Source organism: Nelusetta ayraudi, unplaced genomic scaffold, assembly GCF_046127955.1.
Source record: "Nelusetta ayraudi isolate G7.1 ecotype Tasmania unplaced genomic scaffold, CSIRO-AGI_Nayr_v1 ptg000013l, whole genome shotgun sequence".
NCBI classification, from domain to species: domain Eukaryota; kingdom Metazoa; phylum Chordata; class Actinopteri; order Tetraodontiformes; family Monacanthidae; genus Nelusetta; species Nelusetta ayraudi.
This window is the reverse complement of record NW_027466063.1, coordinates 594,628-620,158: the sequence shown is the minus strand read 5'-3', so window position 1 is coordinate 620,158 and position 25,531 is coordinate 594,628. Positions and strand designations below refer to the sequence as shown.

The window sequence follows — 25,531 nt, the reverse complement described above, 5'->3', positions numbered from 1 at the left end:
CTTGAACAAGAAGAATTTTGAGACAAACGATGTCTCCGACAAATGGGCAAACACACACACACACACACACACACACACACACACACACACACACACAACAACAGAGGCTTTTCTCAGCCGGTTCTTTTTTTTTTTTTACATGGTTTTTTATCTCGTCTACTATCGAATCGCCTGCAGTAAACTCACTTTATCTTCATCATCGCTCATTTTTCGTCACAGTCCCTGTTTATCGCTGATCACTGTGAAGTTTTTTTTTTTTTATGGCTGATCACATCTTCGCAGGTTTCTGTATCAGCGGTGTGTGTGTGTGTGTGTGTGTGTGTGTGTGTGTGTGTGTGTGTGTGTGTGTGTGTGTGTGTGTGTGTGTATGGCAGATGACTGGGCTGTTCAAGAGATAGTTTGCTCAAAGTTAGGGTGAGGTGACAAGAAGCCTTCTGATGCCTTTTCATTCTTTGGGAGACTTGACTGACACCTTTCCAGTGTTGTTTCAGCTATAGGCTGAAATATCTCCCTCCACAGAAGTGTCACTAGAGCCTCCTGTTGGGTGGAATTTCACATTCAGGCAAACTATCCCTACTACGTCATGGTGCAGTAGTGGCAATCGCAGCAATCACAGCAAGAAGGTTGTGGGTTTGCTTCCTGGGCCTCTTTGCATCGCCTTTTTATGCTTCCCTGTGTCCTACCTGATTTCCTCCCACATTCCAAAGGCAAGCCCAGCAGGTTAATTGGTAACTCCAAAGTGGCCATAGAGTGAGCGAGGGCGACACAATTCGGTCAGTAAACGGGTCGATACACCTTTAAGCGTTTGTTTTTTTGCGCGTCGGTCGTTTTGTCTTCACGTATCTGTGCCATAAATACGGGTGCGGCGTCCCTAAGAGGGAGTGGAAGTCTGTACATTCACAGCTTGTCTCTGCGACAAGTATGCAGCCATGCGTGCTGAGGGAACATTGTAACACAAACACACACACACACACACATGCGAGAAAAAATATGGACACACTGGGACTTCACCTATATAAAAACCGTGGCGAAGTTTTTACAGCGCCGCATGTGCTGGAGCCCTGCGTCGGGCGCTTTGCCTCGTAAACCCGCTGGAAAAGCGAATCCCGTATCGCATGACGGCGCCGAACGCATTTCGGAGCCGCATTTATGTTTTCACGGAGTCAATCAGCGCGTCGCGTAAATGTCATCGGGGGGGGGGGGGGATTGGGAAAGCGGTTGAACTCGGCCGAGCTCCTCGCGTGCTGCGCCTGTTCGTCAAATGCGCCGTTTGTCGCGCGGCGCAGTCCTCTGTTTGTGCGCCTGCACGACCCTCCCCCCCCCCCCCCCCCCCCATCCCCCATCCCCTCTCGCCCCCCCCCCCTTCCAATGCCGCCCCGCGCATACTGAAGGCTTTTCCCGTCAAACGGCCACATGGTCTTGAATTTCATATCAGCTACTAATTCACCCCCCCCCCTTATCCCATCCGCCTTTCCGCAGACGCAGACGTTCTCTCAGCATGCCAGTCAGCTGTCATGGCATGCATGAGTGGAGAAAGCATGTCGGCCATTATAGCGAACCGCACATTGGAAAACCCACGCGGTCGCACGCACTGTTTACTGAAGGTTTGCCTTTGAGCTTTAAACACAGCCTTGAGACGTGAGGTCATTTAAGGTGAATGCACGGAGGAAAATAAAACCCGACAGAGCTTCCAGAACGTCCTCGCCGTCGTCACACAGTAATTGGCGCTTCCTCCCGATACCAGACAAATGGCCCGGCGACGGTGACTGCGTGCTGCGCGCTTCCACCTGTATCTTTAGCACCGGGACGTGTTGTGACGCACCCTCCACGTGCTGCAACGACACGTACGGCGTTGCTTGTTTCGCCCGTCGCTAGCAAATTATGGAGCGTGATGTAACGGTGCGTAAGTGCCTGGACAAGCCTGACGCCCGAGGCAAAAACAATAACGCTGCCGTGCCTCGTCAGGCGAAGGCCGAGAGACAACTGTGAAGCTGTGGGTTTGTCGCCTCGCGTGCGGTGGCGTTTGATCAAGTTTGCAGAGGCACGGGGGTTTGCTGGGGGAGACTGCTTCCGTTACAATAGCAATCGGATGATATCGGATAATAATAATAATAAATGAGGGTGTTGCTGGAGTTCATCGCTTATTTCTAAACTGTCCTGCTAGCTGCCGTTAACCTCGCCTTCCCTCTTGCTTGCTAACTGTCGACCCGCCATCTCACTGCGGGTGCTCCTCACACGAGGGTTGACAACAGCGCTTTGTTTGATCTGCGTCTGGGTTTCGTTCATTTGCAACTATTTGCTGAGCTCGACCCAGTTCCCCCCATAATGATGTGTTTCTTTGTGGCACTGCATTTATGGAAGCCGCCATTTACAACTGGATTTGATAGAGGAGGAAAAAGAAAAAGGAAAAAAGAAATGTGTCGACTGATGTGGTGACTGATTTCACTCAAGAATGCATGAGCTCATGGAAAAGCTAATCTCTTGTTGTGTGTGTGTGGATATGAGTTACATTCCCGTCATTTAGAAAATTATTTTTTTTCCTAATAGCTTTGCTGAAAGCCTTTTTGTTGTTGTTGTTGTTTATATGCCAAGTTGTTTATATACCAAGCTGAAGGATCTCCAACAAGCAAACACAGGCGCTCAAGCAATGCTGCGCAAGTGTTATAATTACTTGGTTACATTACCCATATGCTAAGGTAATAAGCCACGCACACACACACACACTTGGACGCAGACCACCTCACACTCTCACTCACTCTGAGGTAATATGGGCTTGGCTTACACATAAACACACGCAGACATGCAGATTGAGTGACTGCAGTCACGCAGCATCTTGCCAAGCCTCTGCACTCTCACGGCATGCAGGGCCGACCAGCTAAGCAGTTGACCAACGTCAGGGCCACGTGCTACTAAAAGCTCCATTATTAAGTTGTTCGTACACGGAGTATTATCAATGTATGGAGGATTTTCACGGCTATTTTCATCAAGATGGTGTTGACCATCAAGTTCTCTGCTTCACATCACGTCGCTTCTACTTCATGGCGTCTTGTGTTGCGAGGGGGGTGGGGGGGGTCGACCGCTTGTGAGCCACGTTGCCCGGCAGCGGCAACCAAAACGAAACCATGTGCTTTTGTTTGCGGTTTGAGTCTTTGTCATGACAAACTACCTGCTGGAGAGACGTACGCCGAGGGGGAAGACGGTCCAGTTTTCCCTGACAGACAGCAACTAGACAGGGATGATTTGTTATGATTGAGTCCCATAAAAAGTTGACACCCCAGCCATTAACCCCTGGCTTCTGTCTGCGGCCTCAAGCAAGTCCTCCGCATGATATACGAAAGCAGCAGCAGCAGCGGCAGCACTGAGTGCACTATCACAGACCTAGATGCTCTTTCAACGGGTTTGAAATTCCTTTGGGAATTTCTAATGAGCTAATCTCCTGGCTCGTCTTAGGAGGGCTGTGATTACAGTCACCTCCTGTAACCTGCAGCAGAGAGCGTCTGCCACCATTGGTAACCCCCGCCGGCTCGCAAGGCTGGATGGACGATTGCTGTTTTGCAGCTGGATGTGCTCGGGGGTCAAGGGGCAGCGGTGGGTTTCTGCGTGGAAGAGGAAGAGCGGCGCCCGTGAGGGAGGGCAGTGTGTTGACATTGTCTTTGGACACTTTGAACACTGTTATCTCAGACAGTGAGGGTCTTTGGCCCAATCAATCACTCTGTTATTGGACCAGTGCCGGTGATTATTCATCCCAAACCTCTGATATTGGCCGATGTCAAATGGTTCCTGCTTCTTTTTTTTTCTGTTTCCCCTCTCTCCATCACTTTAGGACGTTCTTCCAGGAACTTTGCCATGGCTACATTTTTCTTACCCTGAAAAAAATGTAGGTCTAAAACCTAAACTGAGCGTGTTTTTATTACCTCAGTGAGAAAGCAATCCACCGCCCCGATGAAAATATTTAGAATATTTACGAATCAGAAACTATTTTTCTGAAACAGGTTACTCAAGATATATCCAGCTCAGCCATGAATGTGACAGCGTGTAAATCTGGAAAATCTGGTGAAGGGGAAGCACAACACTCACCGCGGAGGCCATGCATAGACGACATTAACGATAGCAGCAACGCACGCTGACTTTTTTATTTTTTTTTTAGGTTGTGTTTCCACTGGCCACTCCACCTGCCTTAACCCCTCTCTCAACATGCTCTGCGACCAATGCCAGACAAAATACCGTGATACACAGAGCAGAGGCCTGGAGGCAGGGAAAGTGGGCAGACAAAGCTCTGCTTTAAAAAAAAAAATTACAGCATGAGAAGAAGCTGTATCAACCCTTGTATGTTTACTTTAAACCTTTAAGCTCGCAATTCAAATTAGACCTTGACTGCTTTGGAAGAAACCTGAACTCCTCCCCCACAAATTCACACAAAATGGTGTTAGAGTGTGAAACCCTGCCCATAAATCATTTTGAAAAGTTTGGGTCATACTTTAGGATGAAGTAAAAATAAGAAAAAGTTTAGTACGCTGTTTTTTAACACTCGCCTGCACTTTTTCCTTTATCATTTATTTATCAGGATGAAAGGACTACTTGAAGTTCACAGACACTGTAACCTTCACTTTGACAATGACATCACCGACACGTTCCACGGTGAAGTAAAGTGCAAGTTCAATCAAAGTTAAGCTAAAGTGATAAAGATGCTAGGTCAGAAATGCTGCATCTGCTAGTTCAGCTGGCTTCTTAGCAAAAACTGATAACACTTTGTAACTCGCAGGTCGTTCCCATCTTCTACTACTTTGTCTTTGACGATAAAGGCTAAGCCGACGTTCTGTTGCACACATGCCAAACACACACCGCAGCATGTGATGCGTGCTCCTTTAGCTACGAGTATGTTTGCTAGCTAGCAGACAGTAGCTAGCAAACAAACAATATTGTGCCACTTCCACTGCGTCACCAATGTGCCATTTGTTGGGGGTGTGAGTTGCCCTTCCTGCCACACTCAGTATTTAAATTTTAATTGAGTGAGTTGTGCCCTGCATTTTTGAGCAATGTGTACTATGTATTTAAAATATTCAGCCTTTAGTTTTTGCTGCAATTCCTCAACTCAGCTGTTCTCCCCTCTAAAGTCAGGAGATAAACCTCACTTCCACCCTGACTCTTCTCACCTGTTCAGGGTCTCCTCCTCTTTTCGTGTACGTAATCCTGTCAGAAGTTGTTACTCACCTCCCTATCATGCCATTTGCATGCCTGCTCCGTTCGTCAAGCACCCTGCCGTGACACAGCAACGCTTCCAAATCGCATGACGACGTCCCCCCTATGACTGTCGGGTCTGGTTTGATGCATGCCTGTCTGTCTGTCTGTTGGCGCAGAGACAGCGAGGCCCGGGTGACGTGAGGCTGACTCATAAATCTACCGCCAGATGAGACGGCGAGGTATATCTTTAGGTGAGGGGAGGCGCTGAAAGGCGTCAGGCGCTGGCCGGGGGACAGACGGTAGCTGCTTGTGGCAGAAGTTGGTGGCGGTTCGAGGGGGTGGGGGGGAGGTGGGAGGAGGTGGAAGGTGGAAAGTGAGGGGGGCGGGGCGGTGGGAGGTGCTGATTTACAGCGGCAGGACCCCGGAGGTGAGAGAGCGCATATGGTGTTTTTGGTGCTCGCATGTGTGTGGAGGCGAGGGGTGGATGATGGTGGTCTCGGGGTGGGGGTCGGGTGGAGGTGGGGGTGGGGGTGGTACAGGCAGGGCTGCGCTGTGATCCTGTGTTAAGTGCTCGGTCAGTGGTGAAGGCCTCCAGGATTAGGCCCCACCACCACCACCACCCCTCCCCACCCTCAAAACTCTTGTAAACTGCCCCTCCTCGCCCCCATCCCCTCTTCCACTGCTCACACACACACACACACACACACCTCCCTCACCCTGGACTCCAGCTCTGAGTCCTTGTGAGATTCTCCAGAGCCACCCACCACCGATTCCTCCTCCAATAGGCCACTGTGACTGCTCTCTCTCTCTCCCTCCCTCTCTCTCTCTCTCTCACACACACACACACACACACACACAAAAATGTCAAAAGACACTCTAACATACCATCAGCTCACCCTTCCCTTAATATTGCCAGGGTAAAGCGATCCCCTCACACTCACATCACATTAGTGCTGCTATTAGACCATACCCAGACATAAGAGCCAAAGGGTTTGTATGTATGTGTGTGTGTGTGTGTGTGTGTGTGTGTGTGTGCATGTGTGCGTGACTTCTGCCAGAGTTTTATGCACACAAGAGGGTGTGTGTGTGTGTCTGTGTGTGCGAGTGTTTGTGTTTGCGTCGAGGCATGTGATTTGTGAGGGAGGAAAGGTTGGAGAAGTTTACTGAGTGTCAGAAAAGTCTTAGGGTCCGGAGCGTGCACACACACACGCGTGCGCGCGCAACACACACACACACACACACACACACACACACACACACACACACACACACATACACGAGTCTGCTTGAAGCATTTTTAGGAGGAAGCGGGGACACGGATGTCCTGGCACGAGATGAGTACGAGGCCGTATGGATGAGGGTTTCAGCGAAGGCTTGGCAAGTGGTGCCTGAGAAATTTCCACATGGCAGTAAAATGTCTGCCGCTCTGCTTCTTGACGTCCTAATATGTGCCAGGTGCCTTTTGTGGAGCCGTCCCCCCCCACCCCCTCCCCCACACCAACCTCCAACCAACCCACCACACGCCTTTTGTGCGAAGAGCGTGTTTATATGTGTTTGTCGAAAGTTGCATTTGGAATTAATCGTGGAGCCTCCGAAACCAGATTGGGTCTCCGCTGGAGGACAGAAGTGGCGGCGGAGCAGCAGCTGAAACATCCTCCTGACCTCATCGGGGTTGGATTATAGGGTAAAGGTAATGGCGACTGTTTTGGTTTTTGCAGTAATGGTTACGGTAAGGCTCGATGGAGAAAAATAAATAAAAGTGGGGCTAAAAAAAAAAAAAAAAAATGGCTTTACTTTGGGCAGTTCACAGACAGAAAAACAGAGTCGAAGAACATTAAGCCTCATTTAAAACAATCTTCTTCTCTTAAGCTTTGTCAAACGTCAATTAGATTAAAGCGCACAGGTTTTGATTTATCGACACGGACGTTTCAGTCAATCCCAAAGCCAGATCGTCGGTCTGTGCTGACCCCATATTTACAGTTTGACATTCTCACTTTTTGAAACTGGCAAAGAAGAGGAAGTTCCATGGTTTATTCCTGGTAACCTGGTGTTTGGTCAGTGACTAAGAGGAAAACTTGGCAAAAGTCACTCAAATCAGCTTCTTTTTTTTTTTTTCTGAATGGTCCAGTCGTTTCTTTTCAGTGTAGCCCGCGAACGTATGGAAGTAGCAGAGGTGGCGGCCGTGAACTCCGTCTGCTTCTGGTTGCCCTTTAATGGCGAGCAGGCAGGAGAGAGCGGAGGGGCTTCAGCGGTTTTGGCAACAAACGAGACGGTCGAAGCCGCCGCGGATCCCCTTACTCCCTCTTTGCCCACTTTGCTTCACTTATAAAATGATTTCCCCGTCAAGCAGACTGTGTCTGTCGAGGGGAGGCACGCAGGAATGCACGCGGACCTGACAAATTTTGCCACTCGCCCAGCAAAACTCTGCGGAAACTTTAGATGCCTTTTTTCTCTCTCCCCCCCCCCCCCCCCCCCCCCCCCCGACTTTTATTCAGCATTTAAACACATCAAAAAAGCGCTGCTAAAATTACAAGTAAGAAATCATTATTCTTTGGCATCTATTTTTTTTTTTGTGAATTACTTTTTTTTAAACATAATTTATTCTAGTGTTTGAAATGTGCTGCCATCATTTTTAAAAAGTTGCAGTCTATAAAGAAAAACTCCACGGCAATAATAAGTAGCAAAACAATTCATTACATATTATTCATAGATTATGTCAATTGTCAGACTGATATCATTCTAAAACATTTATAACATTAGTAAATAGTGTTTTGCAGACATCCTAAAACAAAATGTGTCATGAAAACACTGAAGTATTTTCTTTTTCTTTCTTTCTGTCTTTCTTTCGTTTATTTCTTTCTTTTTCTTCTTTTTCGACAAGAGCGAACACAAAGTGAAAACGTCCAGTTGACAGGTTGGCCTGTGACCCAGAACTGGGAACTTCTAGAGTTTCTTAGTCACAACCGAGAGAGCCGACTCGTTCTCTCTGCATTTCCTCTGACATATCAGCCAGTGTCTGCAGCTGTGGATCTGGAGACGGAACATTTTAGTCAAGCTTTAATTCCAGAAGTTGAAAAAAATATATATATATATTTTTTTTTTTCAGTGTGTATGAACGTTGTAACTGCACTGTAATAAATTGTTTACCTTTTCAGACAATAAGTAAAGGATTGCTGGGGTTTACCAGGTCACTGTTGTTGAGTAAAACTGTGGATTTCCCTTGAACTTTTTGTTTTTTCTTGTTATTTACAGGAGAAGGAATTTCTCATCTCCCCCATGTGAGATCATTTTATATTGAAACACTTAACCTTCCTTTTTAAAAAAAAAAAAAAAAAAAAAATCCAGATTGGCCTGGTATTCCTCCAAGGTAAACACTGCGAGCCAAAAGTGTAGCACTAGCAGCAGCAGCGCATAAAACCGGCAGACACGCTTGCAAAGCACAACAGTTGACCGCGTCTGCTTGCACCTCACAGGAAATGGCGTCCAATCACCTTTCAACTTCCCTTTAACGGAGCAGTCATTTGGCTCCACTTTGACGTTTCACAGGTCTGGTTTCCTCGCGACACACCTCAAACATTTCACCGCATACCTAGCAGGGGACGAACTCCGCATTGGTAACAAAACCCCAACAAGAGGACCTGGAGCACATGGCTTTAAATAACTCTGTTTGAGGGGCCGCGGTCCGCTTTTCATCACTCCTTTTTTTTTTATAAATCTCAAAATACACCAGAGAATGCATCAATATTCAACATTCTTCATAATATAAGTGACAGAGCCCTGATAGGCCTTTAAAGCCCCTCTAGTAGTGACATCTCTTACTGGTTTGGTCCCATCAGCGTCAGCTGAAGGCAAATAAATAAAACAGACTGAGACATTGGCAAATATTATACTGCATTATTCTCCCTTCATCAATGTGTTTGCTTGCTTGTTTGTTTTATTTTTATTTTAAACTTCTGCTGTCGCTGCAGTGAGGATTCATTAAAGCTCTAAAATCAGTGTGAAAGGCACAGAGGTTCAGGGTAAAAGTTGTATTTAAAAAAAATAAAAAAATAAAACTGGTTGTGACTAATTAGTAACATGTCCAAAAGAGGACAGCGAGGACATTTTGCTTTCAACGCAAAAGGACAAACAAAGGAGGATAAAATTGCCTTCCATGATGATGTCTACTCGTGTTTAGCAAAAAGTAGAGTTGCGACTCAGATAACTGTATGACATATTGTTAAACTCAAAGTGTTTCATCTTGAAAGGTTTAACTGGTAGCCAGCAAAAGTACAAGATATAAGGAGAGCATAAAAAATAAAAAGTAAAATAACAAACAAGTTTATGCTCTAAAAAAAAAAAAAACTTGTAAAAGTTTGTCTGCAGTCTCCCACCTCTGTTTGACAAAGAAAATCAGTCTGATTATTGTCATTAAAACAGCCTCGGAGCAACTCAGACGGAGCCCTTGTGTTGGTATTTCTTCAAAACGGTGCTTTTAAAACACGTATTTACAAAACATTTTTTTTTTTATCGAAACAGAAAAAACTTCAATGCACCGTTTTGCATCGAAACGCAGCCATCCGCAAGGAGGCGCTGTGCGTCCGTGCCTGTGCGCTCAGTCGTCCCTGTGAGAGGAGCGGCAGACTGGCAGAGCGGCAGAGCGGCAGGCTGCAAAACTAATAAATAAGAATATAAAACACTAATAGAATAAAAGAGCGGGGGAGATCGGCGATTAAGACATTAGATGAGGGGTGAAAATCCGTAAAACTCCAGGTGCGATGAAAAACGCTTGAGTTTTTTTTTTTTTTTTTTCCAAGAAAAACTTGGAACATGTTTGTTCAGTCCAGAGAAAAGGGTTCCAGACGAGGAGTAATGTATGAGATTTATATTCAAAATACTATAATAATGTGAATGATTGGCCGTGTGTTTTACCCCAATTCACCCCCCCCCCACCCCCCACCCCTCTCGCTGGTATCCAGGGATCTCTCTCTCTCTCTCTCTCTCTCTCTCTCTCTCTCTCTCTCTCTCTCTCGCCTCCTCCTCCCACCCCCCGTTATTCCTTCACGCGGCCGTGGCTCCTCATTCCACGGCACAAACCGAGCGAGGCAGACGTCTTCACGCAGCGGCCCGGGCTGACAACAACATTCGCTCAGGGAATTAAAGAAGACGAAGAAGCAGAAGCAAAGAACTGAGATCTACCGCGACACAACAACGCTTCTCTGACTTTGGCAGGAATACCCCACACACACACAGACACACACAGACACACACACTCCGGCAAGCCGAACGCGTGCGATTGAGCTGCCCTCCCTTCTTGCACATGCCCAAACCCCGGGACTCTCGTGCCATGGTTGTGACTCGGGCGGCTCTATCCGTGCCCGACGCTCCTCCGACCGTCTCGGGAAAAGTCTCGGGATCCCTCTGAGAAGCTCCACGGTCCCTCCGTCTCTGCGTTTTTCCTCCCTGCGCGAGTGACTGTCACCGACTGGAACTATACCCGCCGGATGCTGCTGACCGCGCAGCGGACTACCTGATTTCGAGCCGCCCGGTCCTGCCCCCCACTTCCCCCCCTCCTGTTCGCTAAATGTGTGGAGAAGGAGCGAGGATGAGATCCGAGCCCGTGCTTTGTTAAATTACTATTATTTATTTTATTTTATTTTTTACTGATCGCTTTCTTCTTTTTTTTTGCCTCTGGAGATCAGTGACAGGAGGTGGAACGCTGCTGCATTCACCCAGATATATATTTTTTTCTGGGTTCTCCCCCCCCCCCCTCTTCTTCATCAGGACAATCGCCTTGACGCGTGTTGGTGAATGGGGGTGACTCTGCTCCTGTGGGTCTGACACAGCAAGGGACTGGGACGAGGAACTGCCTGTGTGTGTGCGTCGGATTGTATCGCCACTTCTCTTGCCCCCCTATTTTTCTCTCCCCGTGGGTCTATTTACATGTCCGAGAAGACTGCTTTATGACAATGGATTACTTTCTGCTTTTATGCAGCCTCTTGCTGCCCGTGGTCTGCGCTGTTGAAGGTAAGACGTCTTACTCTTTTATTTTTTATTTATTTATTTATTTTTTAATTGTTACTTTATTGATATTATTATTGGTGGCCACCCAAAGTGAGCCAGCACCCACTGGCTCTCAGTAGCCGGGCGTCGCAGCGGGTGAGGCTCACTCGACTCGCAGCATAAACCCTCCGTTCATTTTCCTCCGTCAAACCCAGTACAATGAAATTAAAGTCTTAATTTCCAAAGTGACCATCTGGCTCCTTTTTAGGTGGGACCCCCCTAATTGGCATTATTGGCTTTACGCAGCCGATCGCTTTGACCAAACGTTGGTTTTTAGTGCGCAATTGTTAAGCGCGTCAAAGAAAAGCTCATCCATTTCAATGGCAGTTGTGTATTCCTTTTCTGTCGGATCAGCTCGGTGCTTTTTTTCTCCGCCGCTTGCGGAGGAAACAAGCGCCACACTGGATCTCAACTGGGAGTGACGGCTCCCTGCGCCCCCCCCCCTCGCCCCCTCCCCAAACCCCACCAGACACTTTCCCTACAGGTCGGCAGCGAGCGTGTATTTTAAGGTTGTGGTCTTTTGACATTTGGGACCATTAGCCAGAGGTCAATGTTTCAAACTTTCAAAAATTCATGAGGATAATTTGAAATCCTGGGCGATCGTGGGCGCTCCTGTTCGAATTGCATCCAGATTTTTGGTTTAAATGTAATCAAATGTTGTGTAGATGTTGTCCAATTGGCAGCCACAAAGCAGAGTGGATTCATTGTATAGGTTGAAGTAGGGGTTTTGTTTTCTTAAGTGTCAGTCTATTGATTAATTATATTTTATGGCCCGTGCGAGTGTTTGTGTGCGTAAAATCAATAGGACATTCCAGCTCCGATTCTGTTCCCTACTTCTTCTTCTTCGTCTTCGTCTGACTTTCGTCTGTGGGTTCTCTGTCTCCCCGGCACTTCGTTTCTTTCAGACAGAGGTGGGAGAAAAAGAAGTAGTTGAAAACAGGTTGAAAAGCTAAGAATGGCGGAGCCGGGGCAGGCGAGGCTGCGTGGGGTTTTGATGCCACTGGGAAAGTAGGAAAGTGGGGCAGGCGACTTCAGGCTCTCCGCGCGGCGCCTTAACGACACACTTTGTTTCAAATAATGGCTCACGTGTAAATAAAGGAGAAACAAAAAAATGTTTTCTTAGTTTGAGTTTTGAAGTGTCGCGCGGTCTATCAGCTGCCTGATAATGTCCCACGCGCACATAGAGAGCACGAATAACTTTTAAAACTTTCGCCTATGTGTTTTATTTATTTATTTATTTATTTATTTATTTATTTGTGTTATTATTTAATTATTTCTCTGGGTGGTTCGATTGCTTCCCCCCCCCCCTTGCGCTTTCTTCTGCTTCTCGACTCATTTGTCTGCTTCGTGACTCGTGATCCCTCATTTGGGAACACATCCACAGGCCTGTCCGGGAGGAAAGATCACCGTGAATATCAGCATTTTGACTAAATCACTTTTTCACAACCCACTTCGCTCGCAAAGCCCAGATAAAGACACCCCCCCCAAAAAAAAAACAAAAAAAAAACAAACAACAACAAAAAAAAGTTTGTTCTCAAGTTTGTTGTCGGCCCTCAAATAAGATAAACACCATTTTTTATATATACATATGTATATATGTATATATATATATATTTTTTTTTAATGTACGGGATATAGTAACCAGCTATTCCCTGGACAAAATGACCAGGTCACTAGTTGATGAAGACCCCCCCCCCCCCTCTCTCTCTCTTTCGAGTATTTTTTTTCCTCCTTCGCTTGTGTTTCTTTGTTTAGCCAGAGACCTCTGCGGAACCCTTGCACTGACCCCTGTACATGTCAGCGGACCCCGGTTTGGGACGCCCTGACTTAAAACACATGTCTCGAATGGATGAGTTGATTCTTGTCGAACACAAGTTCGCGGCAGTCGGAGAGGAACAATAATTAGACGGAGCGACACAGCGATCCCAGAAAGGAGAGTTTGGAGTCTTATTTTTTTTAAGCCAGTTGACTTGCGCGCATGAAGCTGGAAGTTGATTTAGTCGGGGAGGGAAAATCTATTACGCACACTTGCGATGCCATAAATTGTTGCAGACTGGCCGGGCTGGGGGGTTTACCTAAGCCCCTTTTAATGTGGGCGGATAATTTATTGGCTCTGTTGAGGTGTCTTTTCTGGATGGATGTGTGGCTTTATGACGATTTAAGGGGGGAAATAAGCGGCCCGGTGTGGAGGGGAGTTACTCTGAGCCCAATGTGCGTCTCCCAGGGTCCCAGCCAGGGTCACGCAGCCCGGACTGGGGGCTCCTAATGAATTCCCGTCTTCTCTTCTCTTCTCTTCCCTCGCCTCTCATTTCTTACCTGATCTGCCCGGTCTGGTTCTACAAATTCACGGTGAAATGTTGCACTCGGCGCTCCCTCTTTGTAATTCCGCCGTGCTTTTAATTAAATTATTATGAGCTTTAATTATGGCTCCGTTGTAAACCGCGCAGGCTGTTTTCTGGCTGCTGCTCCTACGCGCCGAGCAAAAAGTGAACGCCCGACGTTAATGCGAACCAGTTCGTACTGTGCGCCTCATCGCTGCTGCTGCTGCTGCTGCTGCTGCTGATTGTGTTTACGTGGCTCCTCCGAGCGGCCGAGGCAGCAGTAGCCGCGTCCGGGCTCGGATACTCCTGCCATAATATTTGTCTCAAGGCCCATCTTTCTCTCAACAGAATGGCTTCCCAGCTTCGGAGGCCGCTGACGTTCACATGTGTTTAATGTAGCGCTTGTGTGTGTGTGTGTGTGTGTGTGTGTGTGTGTGTGTGTGTGTGTGTGTGTGGGACGAGGGCCTTCATTCCACTTCGTCTGCGCCCTGTCCTCATTAGAAAGTGAAATTCATTAGGCGTTCTGGCCGAGCGCGGCGGAGCTGTTGGGGTCAGAGCACCCGGTGGCCTCGGTGGTCAATGGGGGAGGCCTTGACTGTTGATCAGCGCGCTGAAATGACAAATTGCGCCGATGACAGTCCTGCGCGGCGCGCGCAGGCGGTGCGGTCGCTCCTCGGCGTAAATTACGAGAGAGAGAGAGAGAGAGAGAGAGAGAGAGAGGGAGAGAGAGAGAGAGAGAGAGAGCGCCAAGCAAGGAGGGTAGGACACGAACTGCTGTGCCACCAAAGGCGCGTCCGCAAAGTGACGCAAACCGAGCCAGTTCTTTCCCCCCCCCCCCCCCCCCCCCCCCGCACAGTTGCAAGCGTTCGCAGCCATTCGCGAAGTCTTCCTTTCATCACCAGAATCGACTTTATTTTAGTCGGAGTGCACATATTTTTAGAACTCTGCCAAGGTCGGAACAAATGGTCTTTTACGGCGGATTCCCCAACTCCGCCTCTGTTTATGATGATTACGCACAAGCGAGGCCCCTTTGAGGCGCACATGTTTATGTGTTTACGTGGGTGAGATCTCACCTCCACAGGAACTTCCCTCATGCCTGTTTGCAGTTGGCACGTTTCTCACCCAGCACCCGCCCGTGATTTATTCTCCCCTGTTTATTTTCCTCTCTCGCGCAAGAGGATCGTCCCCCTCGTTTTCGTCAATATTTTATTATACACACTATTAGGCAGCGGGGCCGAGGTAATTTGTTTCAAAGGAAGGTGTTTTTTTTTTTTTTTTTTTTTTTTTTTTTTAGCACGCAAGGCATTAAATCCACCTTAACATGAGAGTTAGGGTTTGTTTAAGGGTAAATGGAAAAATAAATAGGCTCATTTAAACGCTGCGCAGATGGAGGGGGAGAAAAATGAATGGTCGCGGTAGTTTAGCTGGAATAAGTGAAAAAAATAAATAAAATAGTTCCAAAAAATGAATTGAACGTTTGTTTGTTTTGTTTTTTTTGTTTTTTGAACTTGAATACAATGCGTTCATGAAAATAAGAGCACACTTATTTATTTATTTATTTATTTATTTATTTATTTATTCATTCTCGACGACGTGCTTTCCTACAGCGAATTTGTCCACTGGATGAGTAGGGGGACAGTTTGTTGGGCGCTGCGCTCCTGCTGTCACATAAGGCCGTCTCATACTTGACCAGTGTGTGTGTGTGTGTGTGTGTGTGTGTGTGTGTGTGTGTGTGTGTGTGTGGCCTGACCGGGACTCGCGGCCATGTTGCCATGTTAAACTTCATTCCAAGAGCTCCTTCACAGAACAAATGCATTAAGGATCACAATAGATGTGACAAAGGGGACTAATGGTGGCTCCATTGTTGCGGACCAATTAGAGACCGAGCGGAAATCTACTGAGCAGGCGTGAAGTGAATTTGCAAAATAAAGGCACATTGTCATTCTGGCAGTTTGGTTAAGACGATCTATCTATCTATCTATCTATCTATCTATCTTATATTAAACATCTTTTAAAAATAAAAAAAAAATAACGATCTATTGTTGCGCCGGCACAGTTGGAATAAACGCTTAGGGTGACGTAAACAGTCGTTTGGGCGAGCGCACACGCGCGCAAGTGTCAATTAATGCGGTCTTATCGATCGAGCGAATCAGGGCTGCTGAGCTTTTCAAACCGCAGAATCATGTTGGAGGAGGGAGACTGCCTGACTGTTCTTGCGCAAAGTCATTACCAGTCGCATATTTCTGAACATGCCCTGATCAGGTATTTGGAAGGGAGGAGGACGTGCATGGTTGACTCGTGACTGTTATAAATATTTTATTGATTGTAATAAAATAAATAATCATAAAAATGCTATGTAATAATAATAATAATAATAATAATAATAATAATAATAATAATAATAAATTAAAAATCACATATATTGCAATAACGATTATAAGATATTTCAATAACTGACTATCAGTATTGTTGTGTCAACATATATAATTAATTTGACTGAAAATGTGGATAATTAACATGTAGAATGCATAATTACTAAAGAAAATATAATGGATAAAAGGCTTTCAACATTAATTATGTTTGTTGATATATTTATAATATTGATAGTTTTCTCTCTGACTTATTTTATAGCTTTTCAAATCCTACTACAATTGTTGCGAGACATGCATGTATAATTTATGGTCTTGCTTTAAAATTCTAGTAGTATGCATTCACCATTCTGCAGTATGAACTTCTTTAAAACGACACACAGAGTCACAATAGAGGAGAAATGAACAACCCTCTGACTCACTCACCCTCAGCTATTTCCTCCTATACTGACCTCGACGGCCATCCCAGCTCCTCGGTAGGTCATACGCTAGGCAGCAGCCATGTTGAACAGATGCACAGTGACTTAGGTTCAGATTGGCGTAAGGAGCTCAGGAGGAAGGGGGAGTGGATGATGTATTGGGAGTTCGGGGTGGGATGATATGGGGAGAGGAGCGCGGCGGTGGCTGGGATATGGGGCGGATTTGGATCAGAGACTCTGGGAGCGGCCGAGTAGACAGACTTTGCAGATGCGACGGGCCTGTGGGAGCACTCATGTGCACCAACTGAAGGTTCACGGCTCAGATGGCGCCGCGGAGAGATTCACCAAGCTGGAATTTCACATGTAGACAGGCAACAGCCGTGTTGGGCCTCCGTGGGCTGTTCGCACACCAGGAAGCGGGCTAAGCAGAGTGACCAGAGGGGGGAAAATTACAGTGTTAAAATAATAAAGGTCTTCTGCCTTTATGTGTTTCTCCTGTCCATTTAATTTATTCTCCCTGATAACGACAGTGAAAAATCGGTTTTATGTATGTTGTGGGGGAAAAAAAAATAATCTGGAAAATTTCCAAAACCTTGCATGTGTGTGTATGTGGCTCGCGCACTGCGTCCCTCTTGGATGTGACTTTTGGAATATGCAGTGCATCCCGGTATGCGACAGAGGGTCCTTGTGAGCTGGCAGGTCTTTGACAGCCAGTGTCGGGGGGCAAGCGGAGGACGGCAAATGTGCCCTGAGCCCGGGCCACTGCACAGACACACTGCTGGTGTCTGCAGCCGGTCAAGCAGAACGAGCGAGAGACGCAGAGGAGAATGGGGAGGGAAGTAGAGAGAGAGAGAGAGAATTTTTGCACTTGCTCCGAGTGCATGATGGGTAGTGGAGCTGGGAGGCTGGAGTGTGTGAGTGTGTTTGTCACTCAGTCAGGGGAAGTCCCTTTGTTTTTTTTTTGTTTTTTGCTTTTGGCCTTAGAAAAATCTGTAAAATGCTGCCGAATATGGATGACAATCGGTGCTTGCACTCAGAGGCCTCGCCTTCGGAAACGTCCACATTTCGTTCAACGCGAGTTCACAGGGCGTCTTATTTGAGAATTTCGGCAGAGCGCTTCTCCCCAAGGCCGCTCTTGTTCCTTTGCAACAATAGCCGTTTTAACACAATCAAGCTCAAGGGGTTATCCTTTTTTTTTTTTTCCAACGCCATGTAAAAATACACAGCGAGAGGATTTGTGCACGCGGTGGGTCCCACTGTGAAACTTTTCCACGGCTCGTTGACACACATAAACACGCGCAGGCTCGCGCGCGCGCACACACACACGCGCGCGCACTCGCAAACAGACCCGGGTTAAAAGCCCAGTTGGTGACTAGGTCAGCGTGCGCTCGACTTCTCTCCGTCTCCCTGATAGGCTGGTCTGCTTATCAGGGCGGTTGTGCAATTCACAATGCGGGGCCTCGGAGCAGTTGTGCGAGATGACTAAGAGCCGGGGTGGAAATGTGGTGTTTTTTTTTCTGTCGCTTGAAGGAAGGGTGCAGGAGGGATGGATGCTCACAGCAACCCTCCCCCTCCCCACCCTCACAAACGCACACACACGCCTCCCCGGGGCTTCGTCCCACCATTTGTGTCCAAGCCACTAACCCGTTTGAACAAATCTGCTGGAGGAACAGAAGGCGATCTTTGATATTTGTCTTTAAAACTAGAAGCGGCTACATCTGGCTCCAGAGTAGACGTCCTCGTAAAACACTTTGCTCTTTGTGGGAAAAAAAGGGGAGCTTCACCTGGTTTCAACCTTCTCCTTGTTAACTAGAGGAAGAAAACACAGATGGGGGAAATTTCTTTAACTGCCGAGTGGCTGGTGGCCTTTAGAGGCGCTTGGTCTTGGTCTAGCTTCAGGCATCTTTCCCTTCAAGTCCAAGAAAGATTTTTTTCCCCACTTTTTTCCGCCCGATCATTCTCTACAAGGGGGACTCCGTGATGGTAGGAGTAGCTTAGAAGGGAGAAATGCAGAAGCCAGGTTTGATGTGAATTGACTGCACAGTTTAATTAACTAAAAATGTGTGAACAATTTAGTTCTTGTTGATAACTCTTCAAAATTAGAGCAACTTAATTCTCATCACATTGCATCCTTGGTGTCAAAAACACTCTCTACCTGTGATTCATCTATACTTAAAAAAAAAAAAAAAAAAAAAAAAAGCCCAGCGAGGTCTCCCCGCTGTCTTGTAGTTTTCATATTTTACTAACTGGAGCGAAAGTTCACCGAAACCCCCTTTTGCCCTCATCGCAATCACACCAAATGAACCCTGATGGTCCTGAAGACCCTCCGCCACTCGCTCACAACACATCCAATAAATTCCAGTGGCAACAGCAGCAATCACACCTGACCTTTTGTCAAGATATTTACATAATCCCCATGGTTCCATGGCGCAGCTCCCTAAATGCACTCGCCAGCTGTGGGAAACATTTCATTTGACCTTAGATCAAGTCGGAATAAACTGTTTGAGTAAAAATTTCTTCGACATTAGAATACATAGAGGCAATAAATGGTTCCAGGCAAATCAGGCTGGCGACCAATCAAAAGCATGTTGACCCAGCAATAGGTCTGTTAAAAACATGTGGCCTTTAAAACAGTGGGGCAATGAAGCAAATGTGGAGGTGTTGTGACTTGAATGGCCCCAACACCTGTCCATTTGTTGCCGTGGATGGTAGAAACCTATAAAACTTGAGTGTGTGTGTGTGTGTGTTTGAGAGAGAGAGAGAGAGAGAGAGAGAGAGAGAGAGAGAGAGACCCCCGAGGTGTGTTTTCAGTGGCAGTGGCAGGAAAGGATAAACGGCCACCCTGTGGGTTTGCCATAAGTTTTATTCCACGGCTACAAGCATTTCAGTCTCAAGAAGTCTCTTATTTTTCCTTAATACAGTTATTGCTCCGGCGTGCTCACTTAACTTGATTTAGTTTGAAAAGGACCCCCATTTAGAATTTTGTTCGCTTATTATTTGCATGTTGCCTCGCTGCAGCCTCGCCTTTTTTTTTTTTTTTTTTTACATGTTTTTGTTCTTTGCGCGCCCTTGTGCAACATGCTGGCAGTTAGCTGTGATTCTGACCGGGATTTGACAAGGTTCCACTGTGAAAGACTAATTGCAATGAGCCAGATGAAAGCGCCGGACAATATGAGCTGACCCCCTCCCTCTGTGCCAAGTCAGGCCATAAACAGCTTCCCCTTTCCCTCTTACACCCTATGGAAATCCCTTTTGACCTCTCGGCTGGTCTCTCCCTCTGTGGCGTGCACGCGCCAGTGCGCAGCTCACCCGCACACACGAGCGACAGTGGCCGATTACTCATGCGCTCGCAGCGCACGCGCAAATTGCCTCCACCTCGCACTCATGCGCCCCTCAAACCCCCGCTCCCCCGCCGTGAAATCTTCACCCACGCAACTCCGCCGCTTCACGGGGTCACGGCCCTTCATCCGCAGGCGCTCACTCCTTGGTTAATGAATTAATCAGCTGGTTCCATTCATTTCGTTGCTGTCAGACCCCATCGATCAGTCCCTTTTCTGCCGTCCCCCCGCGGACCAGCAGGGAAGCTCGGAGACCAAGGGGAGAAGAAGGGCCTCGAAACATCCAAGCAGTTCAAAGAGTCCTCATTTCTTATCCGCTTTGACTCCCCAGAAATACGGTGTTTTGATGATGTGTGCCGGCATTCACATTCATGTGTGTGTGTGTGTGTGTGTGTGAGAGAGAGAGAGAGAGAGAGAGTGAGGGAGAAGGGATTAAAAAGAAAACTGATAAAGTAGGCAAGGCGACTTCAGCTCAAGCTCGCACTTGCTGTCTGACCTTGCCTTTACCTCGCCCAGTCTCGCATGTCAGCATCGTGGATCCCGACATCATGGGAAGGCTGGTCGTGGCAGGTGGTGGATTTCAGCCAAGTGCGAGCTTATCCTCTTCCACAGAAGCCCTCATTTGCCGCGAAAGGTGCAACCCGCATCACCCGCTACCCGAGCCACCCCGTTAACGCTTCCGGATCTGGCCGCGACACCTCGAACACACGCACACACACACACACACACACGAGGACACGCTGGCGCACGCCCGTCGGGTCGGTCCGAAGTGTTATTAGTCATTAGGTTCTGCCCGGAAGTGGGAGCTGTGCGTGTCGCGAGACCATGCGGAGTGTGTAGGAGAGGGAGGAACGAAGAGGGTTCGGGGGGGGAGGGAGGGGAGAGGTGGGGTTCATTTCAGAAATCCAGGGTTGTGAGAAACAACTAAGCAGGACAGATGTTGCGGAGAGGTTGCTGGGAGCCAAGGTCACTTATGATGAGATGGGGAAGGGCTGCAGGGCTGTAGGAGGGAGACAAAATAAAAATGGGGTGGCGGGGGGGGGGTAGAGTGAAGATTAGAGCAGCAGCAGCAGCAGTAGTCGTGGCAGAGTAATCTCTTGACCGCTATGTTTCCCACCGGTGCTTTGCAGGGTTTAACTCCCGCCGTGCAGCTTCCGTCGCTCCCCACCTTCGACTTCCTTGACTTGTGCCGTCCAGCGTCTTGTTTCTCGCCCACACGCATACAAATTCACACTCTGCCCCATTTTTTTTTTTTTTCTCTGACAAGCGCACGTCAATGAAATCAATTAGGGGCGATCTCAAGAAGCAATCGGCCACACTGTCTGCGTAAGCGAGCTAGTGGCAGGTGAAATTGAATAATGAGTTGTTTATAAGTCAGGGAGAGCGAGCAAGCCAACGTTGGTCTCGAGGAGACCACAAGCAAGCAGCGCCTGTGCCTTTGCTACCTACTAACGGTTGAAAGTCGGAGAGATTCAAAGCCAAGTTGGAAGAAGATTACCTATAACGGCACTGTGGCTTTTATGTCATTTTGGTTTATAAGGACAACTCCACTTTATGAGCTTGATGAGAGGAAGTACGGGCTTGCATAACGATTGCGGTGGTTTATCACAGCTTTATCAGGTACACAGCCAACAAAACCACGTGAATGTTTTCCCAGCCAGGCAGCACTCCTCTAAATCCTGATTAAGAAGAAGAATTAAGACCTGCAAGCGCCCCCCCCCATCCCACCCAACCATAAAAAAATGCCAGCACCATGCAAAATCCTCGGCAGACAAAGCCTCCTTTTGTAAGCTGTTTACCTATCCTCTCCTCACCTCTCCGTGACTCTCTCAGACCTTGTCCCTTTTCCAAGCTTCGCTCTCACACTTTCGATCTCCCCACCACCTCTCTGTGTCACCCCCCCCCCCCCCCCCCCCAATCCTCTTTCATCCTGTCCATGGTTCGGCCCCTCGCCCCTCCTCGAGTCCTTCTCCCGTGACCACAGCTTATCACAGTTACAGTAGGTCCTAATTGCAGTATTATTTTCCTTCCCCTGTTATCTGTCGCCCTTGTGATATCAAAAACCCAACAGTGACGGTGAGGAGCCGCGAGACAGATGCTATTTCCCGCAACGGAGACCCTTTGTTCTTGCACACGACTTGATAAGGTCCCGACCCGCGTGCTGACTTCCCCTATTGTGTGTGGAAAGCCTGCAAGTCAGGCAAGCTTGGCAAATGCATGTCATTCTACTGCCCAAAAATTGCTTCCTCACATGAAAGGCCTGACGTGCACTTTTCTCTTGACGTGTCGCTGTTGGCCCCCAGCTTTAAAAAAAAACAACTAAAAAAAACCTCTTTGTCTGACAGCTTGGACAATGAGAAAGATTAGCGCAACAGGAAGGGCTGCGAGAAAGTAAGGCGCGAGTGTCTCCGTGAGCCGTAACGCAATACGCTTCAGATGACAGTGGGTGTCTAAGTGGGAGTGGTGCGAGGTGTCTGGGATTTGAATACCTCGGCCAAACAGTTTAGGGTGTGAAAACAATTGGCAGAAACATGAAAGTGCGAGGAGGAACACACAGGGATCAGATAACCCCTGGCCAGATGGGGACAGTCAGGGAGAGATGATTGGTCAGGGGTTTGGGGGGTCGGCTGTCATGTTTGTGCCACTAGTGTCAGGAAATGGATATAGCAGCATTAGCTCTCGCACCACTTTTGGCCTCTGTATACTCCCAGGGGTGCAGATATGAAAGGAGGGGGCGATGATTAGAGATCCAATTTGGCCGGCGATCAATCATTGCCACCAAGATGGACAGGATCGGTGCCGATAAGCCATACTCGCAACCAGATTGGGCCTGTACCTCTTGGGATTCACGCCCTTTTTTCACGCTTTGTTAATTAAGCAACCAAGCTGCCCCTGCACTTACTTATTTATGAATCCTGGCTTCGACCAATGCTGGAGACCAATTGGCCTCCCCTAATTGGTCCCTCAGTAATAGCCTTGCTTTCAGACAATCCATACCGTCTCAATCGAGACTGCAGACCCCTTCTTCTGTCGATGCCACACAGAACCCTAACGGCCCCGTGACCTTGGTGTTGAACAATCCACATTGTCTGGTGTTGTGTTTCCGCGGCACTGGATAAAACGCCTCACATTGGGATAATGAGGCAACGCTTAAGAAAAAAAAAAAATCAATTTCCATAGCCGTCTGTTTTCCTCTCCTGTTCATTAACCCAAGAATGGAGCAGCCCGGAAGTGTTGAACCTTGACAGTCATTAGACATGGAAGAGAAACCGAAGGAACGGAGCAGGAAAGGCTTTACGGCTGGTGAAATATTAACATTTTCCCAGAGCAGCCGGGGCTTTGCAGAATTAACTCGCAATAATTTATTGAAATGAACATTCTCAATTTAGCAGGAACCTGTTACAAGCGGAGATAAACAACAGATGTCTACCGGTGACATCACAACACCCTTCTGGATCAAGTATGCCAAACGTCGTCCTCACCATAACCCACATTTTGGAAGTACTGTACCTCTCAGTCCTGCAAACCACCTGCCCAAAAGAGTGTTGCCCCTTCCCTTAAATTACATCACTGTTCAGGGTCAGTAAGCCCATCTGCTATGGCCTTGTTTGGTGCAGTTTGAATCCCATAAACACTGGTCCTGAGTCAGATTTACTGGCCAGCGACCCTGGAGATTCATTTTTATTCTAACCTCTTTTGATGGTTCACGGTCAGGGCCGACGACTAATCAGGCCGGTTGTGCTTCCGACCCTTGCAGTCGGAGCGCCAGCAAAAACCCCGCCTACCCTCACTGCGAACCACCAAGCAATGGAAACACAGACCACTGTTATTTCCAGCATATTTCATTTCCCTTTTCTTCAGCTGGGGAGAAAAACAAACTTGCACCTCGTTGTTGTTTATTACCTTCAGACTGAATCGCCACAGGCCACAACACAACTGATCCCAGCTGAACATTGGAGTTAATGGGTGAGCTTGGGCATAAACAGTGGGATTGTTATATTTTAACTAACTGTGTCTTCCAGAGGCTGTGTCATAACATCGTGGCAAGGCCGAGGGGTATGTGAGGCTGCTTTTTGTCAAACTTCCTGGACCAAATGAGAGTCTCCGCATTTATGTACTCTATGAAGGCACTGGTTCAACTTAGCTGATCCAGATTTCTTTAATTGTAGAATCCATTAGAAGTTTTGCCCCTTAACATTGGAGGACTTACCACCTCAACAAGCAGAATTATGACAATTTTTATACAGATACAGTAATTTACAATTATGTAAAAAAAAAAAAGGTGTCATTGTCAAGCAAACCTGAACTTTCAAATTTAGCTAATATTGTATGAAAATCATTGTTCAGTGCTAAATACCTCGAAACATGTAAATGTATTTGGATTTTCCTTACTTCATGGAACATTTGAGACATCTATCTCTCTCTCTCTCTCTCTCTCTCCCTCTCTCTCTCTCTCTCACACACACACACACACACTTGGGCAACCTAATGACCTTTCTGTGTCCCTCATACACACATGCAATATGGCCGCACATCTATTCAAATTGGAAATCTATGTTTTTCGATGCAGGAAAATGTGTGCCCGGGCAGAAATACACTGTGTTATCACATGAATCAATGGGTGTCTGGCGCCTTAGGGTTAGGCACGCACACGCGTGTGTGTTAGTGTGTGTGTGTGTGTGTGTGTGTGTGTGTGTGTGTGTGTGTGTGTGTGTGTGTGTGTGTGTGTGTGGTTTAGTAGTGGTGGTGTGTGGGGATAATTGGTGACACTGCGTGGCCTCAACAATCTACCAGCTTTAGTTACACATCAACAGAGGGGGAAGAATGCCTCAGTATTTCTCCTCCTAGACAATGGCAGACCTGCAAGGCACACAATTTCCCCCCCTAGATTTTTAACTTCCATTCAACAAACCTGCAAAGGATATGACACCTGCAGATTAAAGGCGAGCCAGCGTTTTCACTTCAGGCCAAGTGGTCTCGCTTTTGGCAGACTCACTGCAGAAGTCTTGATGCTTTTTGAGCGTCCTTCAGTGCAACGGCGCAATGTTTACACGTCCATCATACCAAACGGCGACAGGATGAGATCCCGTTTGAGTATTTTTGTCGCGAGGGGGGAAAAAAAAGAACACCGACTATTGCCTGTGGTTTGTGTTTTGTGTGAGTATGTGTGCACTTGATTGAAGGCTGTGTATTTTGGGACTCGCGTCTTTGCCAGTCTTTCCCTTGTTGGCAACATGTATGAGCATATACATGTGCTTGTGTGTGCGCGCGCGCGGCACTAACCGCTGCATGATTTATACCATCTTTCTCTGCCGTCGCTGTCTGGGGCCCACACTATGTCATGCCTATGCGCAGAGGTCTTTATGTAATTGAAACGGGCCTCTGAAAGCCCCTTGCCATATGGAGCCCAGCAGCCTCGGATGTCTGTACGTCCATCCATCAATTTCCTTTAATTGCCCAGTGCTGGGATTCTGGGCCGTGACTTATCTATTGGGTTCATTCTCCATAGGTTAAATACATTAATATGTAATAAGGTTTGGGACCCAACCAATCCCGCACCACTGGATTGACCAGATAATGCTGAGCCAGGCTCGGAACAGGTTGCTCATAAGTCCCCAGCCGTGCCCAGTAGATGTCATTCCTAGTTTATATTCTCTTACCATTTTGACTCCAGTTGTCAGAAAGATAGAACGGAAACAGGAGTTTGACAGCTAAGATCATAGTGCTGGAATTTTTAAACGGAATAAGGAATATTTTTGTGAACACGATAGATGTTAGAGTTACCTTAAAAGAAAAAAAAAATCCTCTCAGTGTTTTAGCTGTTGTTCAATGTCAGAGGCAAATTATTTTGTCAGTATGTT

The 25,531-nt window shown here is 47.3% G+C and overlaps 1 protein-coding gene across 6 annotated transcripts in view; it reads left to right on the top strand.

The window, feature by feature from the left end:
- Nucleotides 1-10,231: 10,231 nt before the first annotated feature.
- ephb3b (eph receptor B3b) overlaps nucleotides 10,232-25,531 on the top strand; it is a 55,020-nt gene continuing 39,720 nt past the window's right edge. For 4 of the 6 annotated variants that reach the window (XM_076022616.1, XM_076022614.1, XM_076022612.1 and 1 more), the window contains exon 1: nucleotides 10,233-11,187. In XM_076022616.1, coding sequence (XP_075878731.1) covers nucleotides 11,124-11,187 — 64 coding nt within the window. In that variant the 5' untranslated portion in view covers nucleotides 10,233-11,123. Of the gene's footprint in view, nucleotides 11,188-25,531 lie in introns of all 6 variants that reach the window. The other 2 variants (XM_076022615.1, XM_076022613.1) reach the window with 2 other exon arrangements.